The 16,609-nt window shown below is 49.3% G+C and overlaps 1 protein-coding gene across 2 annotated transcripts; it reads right to left on the bottom strand.

Moving 5' to 3' along the window:
* Positions 1-4,704: 4,704 nt before the first annotated feature.
* Positions 4,705-8,142, bottom strand: PSMG3 (proteasome assembly chaperone 3). Of its 2 annotated transcripts, none has more exons than XM_084270825.1 (3): positions 8,098-8,142; positions 7,418-7,638; positions 4,705-5,237 (listed from the first exon to the last, which is right to left on the bottom strand). In XM_084270825.1, exons 2-3 carry the CDS (start codon positions 7,634-7,636, stop codon positions 5,085-5,087), a joined length of 372 nt encoding a protein of 123 aa, XP_084126951.1. In that variant the 5' UTR covers positions 7,637-7,638; positions 8,098-8,142; the 3' UTR covers positions 4,705-5,084. The 2 variants fall into 2 exon arrangements, with proteins under 2 accessions (XP_084126951.1, XP_084126952.1); XM_084270826.1 differs by lacking the exon at positions 8,098-8,142 and adding an exon at positions 7,897-7,904.
* Positions 8,143-16,609: the final 8,467 nt, after the last annotated feature.

Below are 16,609 nucleotides of genomic sequence, written 5' to 3'. Positions count from 1 at the left end.
CTGCAGGGAGGGAGAGGCAAGGGGAGTGGTGCAGGAAGGCAGGATGGAGGTGTGCTAGCAAAGAGGAAGGTCCCAGCAGATTTCCCAGCCCCAACGGTGTGGACAAGCCTCCTGTGAGGTTTATCTCCGCCCCAGAATTTTCCCAGGGTGTCCCTCACCCAAACCAGCCGATTCCTTATGGTTGGGTCTGCTTCTCCCGGTGGGAAAACCCAGACTTCCTTCAAGAGCAGACCATCTTTTCTCCAAGGGGTTGCATGTGGTCCCCATGTCCCCTAAAACACGTGCTCCTCCTTCCCAGCCCTGCTCCTGTTTGCTCAGGGGTTACTACCCTGCTTACAAAGGGAAACCTACATTCGTGCTCCTCTGAGTTCACACTTGACCTTTTTCCATCAAGAACCAGAGACTTAAGGGTTAAACTCATCCCTCATCCATGATAATAACACACACCTTACCAACAAGCCATTAGGACACTGATGTTCTCCTTGGGAGCCCAAAAACCACTGGTATCCCTGTGGTGTCCCCCAGAATTTGGCTCCTTTCCTCCTGTGTGGCCTGCTGGGGCAAACGCCAGGCCTGGCCCATGAGTCCAGAGGTTTGACATCACCCAGGGTGTCTTCCTGGCCACCAGACATTTTGGGATGGTGGGGATTTCAGTGTGCTGGCAACACCAATCCTGAGACCCAGAGGACAGCCAGTGGTCTCTCCCAAACCCGAAAGCAGCCCATGGGAGCAGAGCTGCTGCCCTTTGGGGACCCCAAACCCTCCAGCCCCTCCCTGACAGATCCATCCCCCTCGAAGCCAGTTGCCACAAGGCACTGGAGCATCCCCAGTGCAGAGAGCAGCCTGGGCATGCAGGCGCCTCACACTCTGCAGCACCAGCCAGCAAGGACTAACCTAGTGATATGTTCTTATTTACAGGGCAGCTTCATATCTCAAGGCCGACAGAGCGTAAACTGCTGTGTTTGGCCTCTCTTTGTGCTCACCTATGGAAAGCTGCTTTTTCCCAGGTATAACAACACTGGGTTTTTTTAAAAAAGCCCCACAATACCCTGTGAGCAGAGCTCTGACAATATAGATGCTGCTTGGCACATTGTTAATAAACAAAGATTTTTAGCTGCTGGGTAACTATCGCCTGGGGGAGAAAAGCCTGTGAGCATGAATTGGTGAGAGGCAAGGAAGTATCTGTGGCAGATAAGAGAGGCAGGGAATGACAAGTTAAACACAGAAAACAAACCCAAGCCAGAGCTCGCCCGGCAGCTTCCTCCCCTGCCCCCTCCCCAAACCCCAACCTCACAGGATGGGAAACTCTGGCTGGTGTCAGATCAACAAGCCCTAAAAATACCTTTTCTTCCCCCCCCCCCCCCTCCCCCCGCCTCCGCCTGCCAGGAGCCGCCTGTAAGTGGAGATGCCCAGAGCGCTGGCGCGCTGGCCGGGCCCCAGGAGCTCACCCCGGTGTACCTGCACCCGCGAGCGGGGAAGCGGAGCCGGAGATGGCTGGAGAGAGAAAGCGGCGCCGATAGTGTTAGGGAGGCAGTGCGGAGCTGGGTTTTTCCTCCCCACGTTCCGTCCCTCGGCCCTGCCTGGGCCAGCAGGAAGCAGGATCCTGGGGAGAGCCAGGAGGGAGCTGGTCTTTGGACAGACCGCAACGACGCTGGACCTGCCTTGTAAACATTAACAGGAGGCCAGAGATAGCTCAGGGAGGGAGGCGAGAGCCCAGCTGTGCACCGTTCCCCGACGCTCCTCGCTCTTCCTGGGGCTGCCCTGCTGGGGGCTGGGGTCGCACGGATGGATTTGGGCCCGCTTCCCCTCTGCCCAAGCATCAGGACAGAGGAGGGTGCAACCTTGCATAGAGCTGTGCTCAGCACTTAGACCCGTTTAGTCCCTTTCTAACCCGGTGCCATGCCACGGATGCTTGGCCCAAGCCATCCCGACTCCTGTTAGCTCTCCCAGCCCGGCTGCAGCCATCGCGGTACAAGCGTGGTGGCACCAGCAGCCAGTCCTGGCAGGCTCCCCTGCATTGTCACCCTCTGAACGCAGCAGAGCAAGTCATTTAAAAACAAAAGCCTCCGTGCCACTTGGAGACAGGACTCCCAGCTCCAGAGGTAATTAGATCCCGGCTATGCAAGGTAGCCGGGCAATTCAATGCAGCCAGAGAGCCCTTTGCTTCCAAAACAAAGGCGGCGAGAAGATAAAGAGAATAATTTTAGCTGCAAAACTCGGCTCCTCGACAAGTCTGCCAGAGCCACATCCAGCCCGGCTGTTTCCCAACACCTTGCAGATACCTGCTGCACACAGGCATGAGGCTGTTACACAGGGTATTAGAGATGCTTACGTGAGCACTGAGTAGAAAATAAACTGAGCGGTGACACCCCTGTTCAGCAGGACACCTGCAAACGGGGATTTTCACTTTGCTGGGGATTCCCATGGAGCCAGAGCCTGTGTTCCCAGCTCACATCCCTTCTGGGGTCTTGAAGCAGCCAGGACAAATCCCCACCATGGCTGCAGCCCCCGTGAGGCTGGGGTGCTCAGAAGGGGAAGGCGATCCTCTGCAACCCCTCACCAGTGCCTCTGTGGTGCTGTGCCCCAGTGAGGGGGGACAAATCCCTGCCCCCCCACCTCAGGGAGAGGGGAGCGGCCAGTCTCAGCCCCACCGGCACAGGAGATATAACACCTTTTCTCCTGATGGCTCTTAGATAAAGCCAGGGCACGGGAGTTATTTAGCTGATCAACTGCTCCGTACCACCCGCACGCCTCCCAGGAGGAAGGACCTATACCACAAAGCTAGAAATTAAGGTAGAGCAGCACCCAGCCCTCCTTAAAGCCCATCTGGAGGAGTGGGTGACGCACAGGGCTCTTGCAGCGTCTGTGCCCCCTCGGGTGCTCAGGACTGACGATTGGGGCACCCTCACCCCCGTGCAGGGGTGTCCCCGCCTGCCACACACCCCTCCCCGGGCCCTACTCACCCTGTGGGGCTCCTCCAGGAGCAGGTCTGGCTGCCGCGCACCTGCCTCCGCATCCCCTGCGCCCTCCTCCGCCTGCACCTGCAGGAGACTCCTCCTCCGGGCACCCTCCCTGCCCGCTGGCAGCAGGCCCTGCCAGCGCCCCGCTCGCCCTCGCTGCACCCCAGGGCCCCACAGCAGCTGGAGAAGCCGGTCGGGCTTCACCTCCCTTGGATAAAGCCACCAAACTTCCCTTTCCAGTCCCACGCCCGGAAAGCAAACAGGGCTGGAAAGCCACGGTGCAGCCGGACGCCGCTGCGCCCAGCCTGGCACACGTCCTTGAGGCTGCGGGGGAGAGCTCTGCCTGGGTGGCAAGGGCAGCTTTTCTTATGGTGGGAAGTTAATCCTTATCTGGGGGATGGCTGAAAGGAAGATGTGTGTTTTATGGGGTGAGCCTGCCCCAAAGGAGCCCAGTCGAAGGATGGAGTGACTGAGAGTGAAGTCAAAGGATCGAGAGCTCATGGTCTAATTAACTGTCTGTGGAAAGGCATCAAGGTGAGTCTGGCTCAGAGCATCAAATAGGAGAGATCTCCATGTAGTTCCTCTGACCTGATGGCATGCAGAGCCAGGAAATCAAGGTGGTTACATTGAGGTCAGCTTCTAGGTTGCAACACTCAGGACTTCAGGGTGCAGTGGTGGTGTGCTGCCATATCACTACCATAAAAGCTGGATTGGCATTCAATTTATTAATTAATATATAGCATCTGAGTTGGTGGAGCACCGGGATTTGGGGAATTTGAGGAATACACTGTGTTGGGAAAGAATCCCTACTAGCAAACCAGGACCGACATGAACAAATTCCTCCTGCCTCTCTCAGCCCTCCTAGACAAAAAAAAAAAAAAAAAGAGCTGTAAAAGAGGGAAAATTTGGAGTTCTGACAGATGCAAATCTTTGATTCTTGGAAGCAGAGTTTGGAAAATTATTTTTAGATGAAATTTCTTGTCAAGGGCAGCTGCAAGCCTGCAGTGTTTGAATGTACTTTGAAAACTAGTTTCATTTCTCATAATCCCTTAAACACTGTAAATAACCCTTACCTCAGAGAAAAAAGTCCTTTCAAAATGCATTTTCTGCTTTCCTACTTTTAGGGGATTTTTTTTTTTCAGCAACAGAAGTAACCCAGCGACTGGACCGACGTGGGGCAGGCACGGGCTCTGCGCTGGCTCCACTGACACCAACAGGTCTTAACACAGCTTGTGTCTCCCCCAACCAGAATCTAAACGTAGGACCTGGCATCTGCCTTCTCCAACAAGTTCATAAGTGACAAAAACGTGTTAAAAGCTCGCTTAAAAATTTACTACTTGGAGTTATTTGTTACTAGCAGAGGTAAAACCAAATGTATCTATGTGTTGCTGCCTCTCTTAAGTGTTGGCACCACACAATCCGTAAGCAGCTCTTATTTTGTCCCTTTCTCCCCACTAATTTGAGTCTCTGTCTTTCACCCTGATGTCAGCTTTCAGGAAATTTGGAGAGCACAATGATCTGCCTCTCCTTAAAAATGGAGTGAAAGGGGAAAATGAATTCAGAATACATCAGGGAAGGGACCGACGTGAGGACAAAAGCAGTCAGGTAGGGCTGTTTTCCTTAAAAACCATCAAGAAAATCTCTCCTATTCTGCAACTGCTCTTGACTTGTAACTGAGGCTTGTATTTCAATTGAAGTGATTTTCACAGGGCAAAGAAGCAAACAGGTAAAATGAGATTCATCAATGTTTCTTTTATTCACTCTGCACTGGGTGTTCCCCCTCTGTGGTACTGGGTAGCTACAGAGCTTGGCATCTGTTGCTCCTCAGGACACAAACACTGTCTCCCAAACACCCATCCCACCCAGTGTGATAAAAATACTACTTCTCCTGCGTGTCAGGACAATTGTTCTCGTTCCATCACCGACTGCCCGGCCTGCAAACCTGCCTCAGTAACAGAACCCACAAACATTCTACACAGTAGAGAATAAAAAATCCGTGAAATTCCTCAGGACATCCAAAACCAGCACAAAGGCATTCCATCATTTTCATTTCTCCTCCTTTGAAATGAGCGGTGATGAGTCATGGGCTCCAAGATCATTTCCTTGAATCCAGATGGCACAACTTCACCACACTTGGCAACTTCGGATCACTTCCCGGAGAGCTTGTATCCCTTCCATGGTCTTGTCCTTCAGAGCCATGGCGAGCAGGACGGGTTTGTTTCCAGCTTCCTGAGACACGAACGACACCAGGTTTTTGGCACAAACGTGGACAAGGGGCTGAAAAGCAAAGGCATGCAGAGTTATGCTCATACAGCTGGGAGAGCCCTCCCGTGTGAGACAGGTGAGGAAGACTTACAGACTCACAGAGTCGTAGGGGTTGTAAGGGACCTCCAGAGATCACTGAGTCCAACTCCCCTGCCAAAGCAGGGTCCCTAGGACAGGTCACACAGGTCGGCATCCAGACAGGGCTGGAATATCTCCAGAGAAGGAGACTCCACACCCCCCTGGGCAGCCTGTCCCAGGGCTCTGTCACCCTCACTGTGAAGAAGTTCTTCCACATACTGGTGTGGAACTTCCTGTGTTCCAACTTGAGGCCATTGCCCCTTGTCCTGTCTCCACAGAACATTGAGAAGAGGCTGCCCATTTCCCCCTGTGTCTCACACTTGAGATATTTATAAACATTAATCAGATCCCCTCACGTTTTTCTTTTCTCAATGCTGAACAGCCCCAGTTCTTTCAGCCTTTCCTTGTAGGGGAGATGCTCCAGTCCTTCAGTGACAGGGACCATGTTGAGAACCTGTCAGTGCTGGACTCAGACTGAGCGTGCAGCCTGCTGAGGGGTTCCAACACAACCAGGAAAGCATTTTCTCAACCAGCTTAAAAGGGGAAACTCTTTGGACCTGCAGGCAACAGCCACCCAAACCACCCTGAAACAACTTAAAACTGCAGCTACACTTGAATTGAGCTTTGTACCAGTTTGGAAAGCTGGTATGAAGAATCTTTCCTTCTGCTAATCCTCCCACCCAAACGATGTCACTGAACACCAATCTACATGAAGAACCATGGACCAAAACGCCTCTATTTTCATCATAGCCCACAGCCAGATTTCTGAAGAAGTTCTCTAAATACTTTTTTTTTCCCCCTCTGAAAACTTGTTGCTGAAGAGGGTACGTTCTGCTGACAAGCTCTGGAAAAACCCCCGTTATTTCTGCAATTCCTAGAGACCCAAAAATGGGGTTTGCAGACACAGACTTTGCACGGCATGTGTAAGACGTGTTGGCTTTCATTTTAACAGAGTAATGAAAACCAGAAATTAAGTAGTGAGGCTGAAGGAGGGGAGGAAAGGGGTAGAGTCTCCTTAAAGAGGTTTCTTTACCAAGAACATCCAGCTTGTCTAGGATTTATTTACACCCACAGCTGTGTATTCATCAGAAGGATGAGTCTGCTTGATTTTAGTACCAGTGTGGTTTGGAAGCGTGCACCATTCCAAATGGGGATGTTAATGGTGACAAGCAGGAAGGCAGCAAACTAGTTGAAAGCCTTTTCTTAAAGCTTCTACGGATTGATAAAATGATTTAAAAATACTCTGTAACAAAATATACAAAGGCCTTCTGGTTTCCAAATAAAACACAAAAAACCAGCTTGGGGGTGGAGGTAGTCAGAATTGGCAGACCTCACACCAGAGAAACCAAAGCTTCGCACACCCTAGGAAGAAAGACTAGTGTATAAGAATGAGAACTCCGTACAGGCAAGCCAGATACTCAGGAATTTGTACTGCTAGAGTTTTTCTAGTTAAGGTCAGTGAATAATATTCAGTAGCTCCAACTCTGATGGAAAACCTCATAATCTTGTAGCTCTGTAACTTTCTGTTTTAATGCTTGATTAGTTGATGCTTTGCAAACTACATCATCTTCTGCTTTCTCTCCAGCTTGGTGAAATGGTCGATAAAAACTCATTTTGTTCAAGTGAAAGAAATTAAACTTTATCAAGGGAAAGTGCTGGCTGGCAGACTTGGGAGAGGGCAGCTACATTCCGTTATGGGGCTGGCATAGATTGGGTGGCAGGAGTGGGTAAGGAAAGGAAAATAAACTCTCTGGAACAGAAACCTGAAGAAGATTATCAAAGGCTGTATGTTTGATCTTGCAGCCCTTCAAACAGGAGCTCTATTCGGCCTTCCATAAACATGGCTAAGCAACCCATATCCTGTAGGATACAAGGCAATGGATCCCCAAACCACTCACTGTGAGTTAAACGTTTGTTATGTCAAAGAGCAGGTGAGCATTAATACTATTCCAATGAGCCCCTCTTCCCTCAGAAGAGATTTTAAAGATTAATCTTCTCATTGTGCAAGCCCCGCTCAACTGCTGTGACTCATCAACTCCCTGGCATCTCATGCAGCCCCATTTACTACCCTTCCCCTTATCCCTGCTGCCTGTGCACTGTGTATTGGCTCTCACCTCATCCTTGCCCAGCAGCACCTTTGTGGTGAGCGAGGGCCGGCCCACGTTGTCACCGACCGTGTTGGGGTCCAGGTAGATGATGGTCCCCATCTTGCCGTACTGCGTGACCACCACGAGGACGGAGTTGGAGAAGGCCGTGCACACCACCTCGGTCGGGACGCCGTGCACCACCTCCTCCCGCTGCTTGGACGTCACGACGGGGGGACTCTCTTCCATCGCTGCAGAAAAAGAACAATGAAGCAACGATAATATTAGATGCGAAAACACGGGACACGGGCTGTAAAAAGCTGAACCCTCCCCTTCATGTCCAATACCCGAATTAAGATGATTTCAGAGCACAAAGCACCCCGAGGTGCGTGTCTGCGTGGGACACCATGCCCTGTCCCTGTCTGCCTGGGGAACGCAAGGGCCCCGCAGCAACGGCCGGCACCCAGCCCCCCGCCAACGTGCTGCCGTTTGCAGCATCCCGCGCTCACCACGGGTCCGGTGGCCGCACCGATGGAGCAGGCCGGCCCCGAGCCCGACCCGCCGCGCCCGCCCTCCCTCCCTCGCAGCCTCCCGGCCGCCGGCACCGAGGAGACGACCCCGAGCCCCGCTTTCCACCCGCAGGCCTCGGCGTTTCCTCAGGGAGCCAGAACTCCGAGCCGAGGCTGAGGGGAAGCCCCCACCGCCCCTACCCGCGCCTGGCCCCGCCGCGCCGCCGCTCTCCGCCCGGGCCCGCCCCGCCGCGGCGGAAGCGACTCGTTTCCCCCCCACCCCGCCTCCGCCTCCGCCGGGCTCCGGCGCGGGGAGATGGCGCAGGGCGGCCGCCGTTCCCCCTCCCCTCAGCGCCGCGCTGCCATTACCCGCGCACGGGGAGGCGCCATGTCCCGCCGTTCTACTCTCCTCAGGGACATCGCCCCTCGCCGGCCCCGGGGCTGGAAACCCTCCCGCGGCCCTGCCTCGCCTCTTCGGCCGGTTCCTGCCCGTTTCCCCGGCTGTCAGTGTGGTGGCGAGTGGGAGCGTGTGTCACGGCAGGACCCCCCACCCGTGGCCTATGCTGCTCCCTAGGCCCGTGAGGGGACACGGCGAACCCGCGGCTGTGGGGAAACTGCTAATTTGGATCTTTCTACCTTCCCCCCCTCCCTGTTTCCACATGGGATGTGACTGCTCCCACCCACTGTCGCTGGGCCAACACTTCAAGCCCCCACGGGTGTTTTCCCATCAAAATAAGGGTGGGTTTGGCCCATCGGCCATGCCCTTCCCTGACACAGGCAGGCTGCCCGGCCTTGCACCTCGCTGCCATGGGACAAGAAGCCCCATGTTCAGCCCCACATGCCCCACATGCACGTACCCTGTGCGTGGCCCTGCTGCTTCAGAAACGAAGCCTGGGGCTTGTGGGAGCAATGGCGGCTGCCTAATGGTGCCATGATGGGATATCTGTGTGAAGCAGCCAGAACCGCATTGCTTATGTCCCACAAGCAATACATGCAAACGTTAGTTTCTCTTAATTCTATACAGTTAATTCAGTGCTATTTTAATTCTTTTCCCTCTTTGAAATACTGGCATTCATGAATAACAAGTTTGTATGCTAAGTTATACAGAGCTCTGAAAACGGGGGGTTCTTAGAGGTTTGCAAGCTTCCAGGCTTCTGCGACTGCTGCTTCTAAAATACCTTGCAGACCTTCATGTCTATGCATTCTCTCTCCTTTCCTGCCATTCCCACCACACAAAATATGCTGGCTCTGAATCGCAGAACCACTGAATTGTAGGAATTGGAAGGGGATTGAGTCCAACTCCCCTGCCAAAGCAGGGTCCCTAGGACAGGCCACACAGGTCGGCATCCAGACAGGGCTGGACTATCTCCAGAGAAGGAGACTCCACACCCCCCTGGGCAGCCTGTCCCAGGGCTCTGTCACTCTCACTGTGAAGAAGTTCTTCCACATATTGGTGCAGAACTTCCTGTGCTCCAACTTGAGGCCGTCGCCCCTTGTCCTGTCCTCACAGACACTGAGAAGAGGCTGCCCATTTCCCCCTGTGTCCCACGCTTGAGATATTTATAAACATTGATTAGATTCCCTCTCAGTCTTCTTTTCTCAATGCTGAATGCAGTAACAACCTGAGTTGCAGCTTATCTGTTCAGTCCTTAAGGACTTCACAAATTTTTGTTAGTTTTGCTTTAAAAGCTTTAACAACACTATACTACAGCTACAGCCAAACCATAAACCTTGTACTGAGGATCCTCTAAGGCGCCGTTAGAGAGCAGCAGAGATCCATGGAAAAGCTTTTGATTCAGCAGGTTGTTCCTGTGGTTAATTCGAACAGAGGCTTGGTACCTTTTCGGCACTCCCTGAAACCCAGCAAATAGTCTGTTTTCCAGCACTGCAAAAAACCAACATTCCTCTTTCTTGCTTACCACAACCACTCGAGGCTTTGTCTGTTTGAAAGAGATAATAGCAACTCTTGTCTGTAGAGTCCCCTGACTCATAAAAAAAGTTTATTCCTGCTCTGCTTTCTCAAGAGAATAATTTTACTTTGGGAAACACAAAGGGCTGTATTCTTCCCGCCATTCTTGCCAGCCTTCACTTTACTTTTTTACGTGTCAGGAAGACAAAGAGAGTTCTCTCTAGTCCAGATTTACACAGAACCCCGTACTTTGCTGTTTTGAATTAGTTTGGGCTGAGTTACTTTTAACAGTTTTCAACTGAATGGGTATCTTATTTTGGCATGGAGCTGGGGTGAGATATAATGAGCTCAAGAACCAGACAGCAAGATGTAACCAAGGACTGAATCTTCATCACCAAAAGTAAATAAATTTATTAAAAATGAGGTAAGGAGAAGGCTCCTATTGTCTGTGTGACTGAGGCAGGGGATGCTGATTTGGGAATACACACCATGGCAGATGACAGGACTGTCTGCCTGCCGCCTGCTCCCCAGCGCTTTCTGTCTGAGAAGGACATGCAGCTGTACTTACACTCCCATTATCTGTAGCACTTTCCCTCCAAAGATCCCTAATCACATTGCAAACATGATTACATTTAGCTTCATAAACTCTCTTTCGACATAAGATATTATTAATATACCCCATCTCACAGACCAAGGGAAATAAAGAATCGAGACAGACAGCATTTGAGAGCCATCAAATCCTTGGCTGGAGTTTGCAGGATTTCAGGATCCCTTCTTCCACTTCCATGCACTCGCTGCTGAAGAACTGTAAGTCGTGCATGTCGCTGTCTCAGTTCCCAGAGAAAACCAGTGACTGTGCAGCCCCACACTTCGACAAGAAAACCAACCCATAATACCACAGCTTTATACCTTTATTATTATTTATCTGAGCAGTTTCTTCCTACTCTCCTTTTTAAACTGCTTAAGTGCCTCTGTGTGTGGAGACTGGGAGGAGGCAGCTTGTTATAATAATCTTTGCATTTATCTGAATGGATTTTGTACAGCAAACACAAGATCCACGGAGCATCGGAAACCTTCTCCCCTTCCCTCAAAAACTAGACACACAATGTTTCAGGACATCCATTAATAATCCCTGCTCTTGGGAGCGCCCAGCTATCAAAGTGCTGGGTTGGTTTATTAGTTTACAGGTTATTACTTCCCTAGTTTAGATTTCTCTCTTGTATCTTTTATGATGCAGAATATAGACTGTGAGCTGGAACCTCAGGTGAAGCCGGGCTCGGGGGCTGCGCAGCCAAGGAGAGAGGAAAGGAATTAGTTTGCTCCCCGATGCGGGAGCTGCCTGGGAATTATTCTGATCCTTGTTATGAGTCAGGTACGTGAAGCAGAGCTGCCTTTAAGGACGTTCCTCTGGTCAGGCAATACCAGAGTGCTTCTTTTCCCCTTGTTACTCTCACAGCAAGGTTGGGGGAATGTGGGAGCACAGGGTTGTGGGAGCACACTCTGCTTGGGGCCATGGTCTCAGAGGGGTAGGAGGGATGGCAAAAATCCACCTCCTGATGCTTTCAAGCTGTTCCCACTGTATTTAAGTCGAGTCTGGCAGAGGTGGTGTTGGGGAACTGCAACTGAATTAAGGTGCTTGGGGAAAGTGAGCACACCTGGGGCCGTTCCCAAAGACTAGCTTTAGCCCCAGAAGTGAGGTCTCCCTGGCTGGGAGGAGCTCCCTTGGTGCTGGGGGAGAGTTTCAGAAAGGGGCTGCTGCTGAGATGGCAGAGCCTGGCAAAAGTGTGGCAAGTCACAGAAGCACGTTGCTGACCATGCTTTCTGGGGTGCTTGGTCTTGAAAAGCAGTAGCTTTCATATATTCAGTACCTTTGAAAACAGCAGATCCTACATTTCTTTGCAAAAAAAAATACCCAGAAATTATTTCAGTGACCACTGAAATGAAAATTACGTTCTCAAAATGTGTGAAATACGTCTCCAGGGCAGCTCCAGACCTCCTAAGAGAGCTAAAAGAGCTCCAGCTACCTACACTGCATCATGCAATCAACCTGGTGCCATCTAATGATAATTTTATCCCAGATATTTATCATGAGATAACAGCTGGCTGTACTGGACATGGTAGCCAGGGGGTACAGAGCAGACAGAGTCATCATGAGGCAAGATTGAGTTTGAGTACTGTTTACATAATTTTCCTTTGTCAAATAACAGCCCTACATCGATCATGACCATGACAGCACCCGTGGATGGTACCATCCATCAACAGATCCACCCTGTGAACAGCAGAAGCTCTGCACGACTGGGTGGCTGGAGAAATTCTTCCCATGGATCAGTACAGACAGCAGTAATTGCCGTAAAGCTCATCCTAGTTTATGCAGGGGGGGGTTCAGCTGCTTGTGGTGGTTTGTCAGATGAAAGGCAGCATGCAGATGGAGCAGATCTTAAGAATAATTGTAGCATAGCTTCTAAGGACAGAACTCCTAGTGCTGTGCTCCTGAGGAGTGAGGAAGCACAGAAGATAACGGCACGGTTCTTGCGGAAGGAACAAGAGAATGTCAGGGCATTAGTATGGTACTAATGGTGTAGTCAGTTGTATAAATCACTTAATTGTGACAGCAAATTAAATAGTGGTGTTGTCTAGAATTCACCCATAGTTAAAGCGATATAACTTGATGAGACAAATGCTTTGTGTGCTGCCAGTAATAAATTAGCTCTTCTTTCAAGTGAGAAAACAATTAAAAACTTAGTTGAAAAGGGCATATTTTCTCTGTGGCCACTGATCCCTCAAACTCTGGAAATGATTAAGTGTTTCTAATAGTCGTTCATTATTACCCAGTTGAAAGAGGAAAAGCCCATTGTCTCGTTATGTTCAAGGCGGTTACGAAATTGCACTGGGAATATTTGAAAATGTAAGAGGCGTCGAACCAAATTGGTTCAACTTTGACAATGCATCACCGTTTGCAGTTCATAAAGCTGCTGTTAACTTGGGGAGGGATCAGTCAGCGCACACAGTGGAAAATGAGAATAAATATTTACTTTCCCTTTATATGCCACATAAATAACAGCCATGTGTGCAGGAGACGGGGCCTAATTCGGTTCTGAGGGTTGTGTAACCAAAGCTTTGGGATTGCAGGAGGCATTCATTTTGCAGACTGAAACAGGGGGGAACATTGAGGCGTTTCCCAATGAAGCAGGCGACCCCATGCCTGCCAGTGAAGCAAGAACAAAGTGATTTCTAGGTATTACAAATGACTCTTGAATATGAGGTGAAGATTGGCCCGCTCTGCTTTTAAAATGCTTTATAGATGTTGAAGGTGGAGAAATGCCTGATGTCTGAATGCTTTCTCCTTCCTGGGACGTTACATTTTTGTGCCATCTAGTCAAAATTCAGCTCCCCTCTGGTGCTAGAGTTTAGCACAGAAAGCATTAGTGATGCTGTAGATCACAATTAAAGATTCAAAGTCAGACCTGCATCAAGGCAAACCATAACAAGGCAGGAGGATACAGGCAGATGCCCTTCAGCGGGCTGTAGAGGCTCTCAGATCTCAGTCTTCATCTGCCTAAAGCAACCAGATTCCCTCACTGTCTCTGAGAAAGCGTGAGATTTTAGGCAACTGGAAGCCATATCAGAGCGCTTATCTATGTCAGAAGATTGGAAATACATTTTTGAGGAATATTGTTATTTGCAAGGTTTTGTGAGGCATGTCTCTATGCTGCAGGAATTTGTATTTAGACGTGCTTCAGATCCTACTTATCTCCATCTCAGAAAACTTGTAGAGTCTGCTCCATCCACTCCTGTCTCTAAAGAGTAACAGAACAAATGTTTTCTCTGGAAGCAGATCTGACATTTCAGAAACCTGCACAACATTGAGTCAGTTAATGCTGAAGTTTAAAGTGAATTTTAACTGACCACATAAAGAATTTTATGAATCAACTCAAAAAGAAACAAATATTGAAATTGTTTGTTAGTGCCGGTCCAGATAATGAACTGAAGCTTGTGATAATTGAGCTGTGCATTTGATGGGCACTACAAATGTGCTGTTAGGAGAAAAATACAATTATGTACTGAGGAAAATGGCATTGAAATAAAATGTTGTCCCTTATTTCACAGGTGCTTATCTCCTATTTCTGTCCCAGAAACGCAATAATCAGGAAAAGCAGATGTGCTGTCAACTTTTTAAGTTTCATCCTGGAAATGAAGTTGGGATATTCCATAAGGAAGTCAATGTTGTTTTCTTCTGTCTCTGTAAGAAGTGCTCTGCCCAAGTCTTTTTCTGCTCTGTGCTTTCAATTTTCCTTTTGTTTCTCTAGGTTCCTTTAGGCTGAACTCATGTTTTTTGCTCTTAACTTCATGTGAGCTTCCTTTCCTATCTCTTCCAAGACCATTTTGGAACCAGTTTGCCCTGAAACCCTGAGATTGGAGAACACTGGGGGATTAGGTTTAAACTTGTTAAACTGAATTAACACTCCTGCCACATGATTCCGGCCTGTGCCAGTCCTTCTAATCTTGTTCAGAGTTTAGGATAATTTGTTTAGTAGTGCTGATCAGCTGGAGGTTAATTCAATTGGACTTTGGTTATTTATTCATGCCCGGATTTGCTAAGTGTCACAGCAGATACATGAGGTCTCTGTTACAGTTATGAGATGGCTTCATTAGTGTGACGGAGAGTCCATCTGGATGACTTCCCTTCCTCACTGCAATAACTGGCTGTCAGGGCTCTCTCCAGTGGGGAAAGAATCCTTATATAACATCTCCCTTTCACTTGTGTCATAAGTGTATTGATTACAACTTGACATGCACTTCTCTCTTCCAGTTGCTGGGATTGCCAATAATCATTCTGAGGGATCTCAGTAGTATTCCAGCTCTACATTTCAAATTGATACCAGAATTCAAAAAAAATAAAAGAAAGTACAAATGTGTTTTAAAAGCTTTGTATTATTAATAATGTGTTTTCCTGCAGTGTTTTGGCCCTGCTCACTTCAAGGTTCACTTTCCCCATCAGTGAAATGCAGCTGGTGGAACACGGTCAGTCTTTTACTCTGTCCAGAATTAACTACCAAGAAATAGAAGACAAAAAGGAAGAAGAAAATTGCATCCTGCTGAAGCCTCTGGAGGAATTCAGGTTGGCAGAATGTTGTTACTCAAACTGGAATGTGGCCAGGACACCAGGATTAATGTTAGCACAAAATGCCACTTGATTGCAAGTGTTCGGATAACCTTGGATGAAAGTCTTATCTGAAGAGAGGCTCTTCTGACAGAATAGGGCTCCCTGATATTGGCTGGGACTTTGGTTCAGGGTTGACTCAGAGAATTTTTGTTGCTCTTTGCTTCAGCAGTTTTTGAATGGGGCGGCTCTCCAACGGTAACAGATCTCCCCTTCACAGCCTGCCGCACAGCAGATCATTTCCCAGAGAGAATTCCATGCCACAGACTGATGTCTCTTTTTAGTGATGCTTCCTGATATATCATGCAAACATTACAAATGGAAGCCTGATGGGATGCCTGTTGGGGAAAGGTCCGAGTGATTAGAAGGCAGGAAGAATGCTCAGCATCGAGAAGGCTCTGGGCCAAGCTGAGCTTCCATGGTCATATAAATGTGGAACAGCTCCTTACGTAATGGAGTTACTCTTGAGCAAGCAACACCGACCTTTGCTTCATTTTTCTTTTATTCTCCACTCTGAATGTCTCTACTGTCAGTCTTCTAATACATGTGAAGGGTTGGGCTGGCACAACCAGGTGGTGCCCAGTGAAAGCTTTGATGATTAAGAGCAGCGTTAATCAGAATTTCTTCTCTTGCTCTCAGTTTTTCAATTAAATTGTAAATTGGTGCTGAAGAACAACCATTAACTTCCAGGGACTGAGAAATGTTCCCACATGTTTGGCCTCCTTCAGAAAAACCTGTCACAGTTACATACCGTGAAATATGGTTTCCCACAGAACAATGTTCCCAAAACCAGCTGGGACCTGCCTTACAACTCAGCATTCTTTGCAGAAGTTTATTTGCTGTTGACTTGGAAGCCAAGTTAGAGCTTTCGAGAGGAATCTCTACTTAGCTACAACACAAAGCAACATCAGCTCCCACAGAGAAGCTGGAGAGATCAGGACTGGAAGGAAAACATGTCAGTACCCATCTTTGCTACCAGATGAGTGGCCTTCTGGGGGTTTGGCATTTCTTGCACTGGTCACAGAGTCAGGAGTTGGAAGGGACCTCAAGAGATCATCGGATCCAACCCCCCAAACCTCCCCATTGGGTCTGACCCCACACACCTTTTACCCACTCAGTCAGTGAGACCCAGGACCACCCTTCCCTCCTTTAGCTTTAATCCATTCCCCCTTGTCCTGCCATGTCTACCCTTTTAAAAAGTTGATTCCCCTCCTGTTTGTATGCTCCTCACATGGATGCTGCCCATGGCCAACAGTAGTAGCAAGACTCTTGTAGAAAAGAATCAACGTCTCAGAGACGGTTGAGGAAGAGTGAAGGAGAGGCCAATGCACATCACAGCTGCTTTAGAAGGAAGTGTAAAAGGAGAAAATTCCTGGATGGTCTCTTCATGCTACCACGTGGTCCTGGGTTTCACATGCCTGCGTGGGTAAAAGGGGTCATGTTGTAACAGTCTGCTGTAAATTATGGAGGAGTCTGTATGTGCAAAATGCCAGTGTGTGTTCCCAAGGGACAGAATCCCTGTCTGGAGGAGGAGCAGGGTGCGACTCCATCTCTGTGGGCACTTTCTTGATACTACAGCCCCCTTCCTTACAACAAGGCAGGAGCTCCGTGCGAAGGGAACAACCCCTGCAGGGCTGTGTGTC

The sequence above is a fragment of the Gallinula chloropus genome (genome assembly GCF_964237585.1).
Source record: "Gallinula chloropus genome assembly, chromosome: 15".
In the NCBI taxonomy this organism is placed as follows: Eukaryota; Metazoa; Chordata; class Aves; order Gruiformes; family Rallidae; genus Gallinula; species Gallinula chloropus.
The sequence above is the reverse complement of the archived record's forward strand: the minus strand, read 5'-3'. Positions and strand labels throughout refer to the sequence as shown.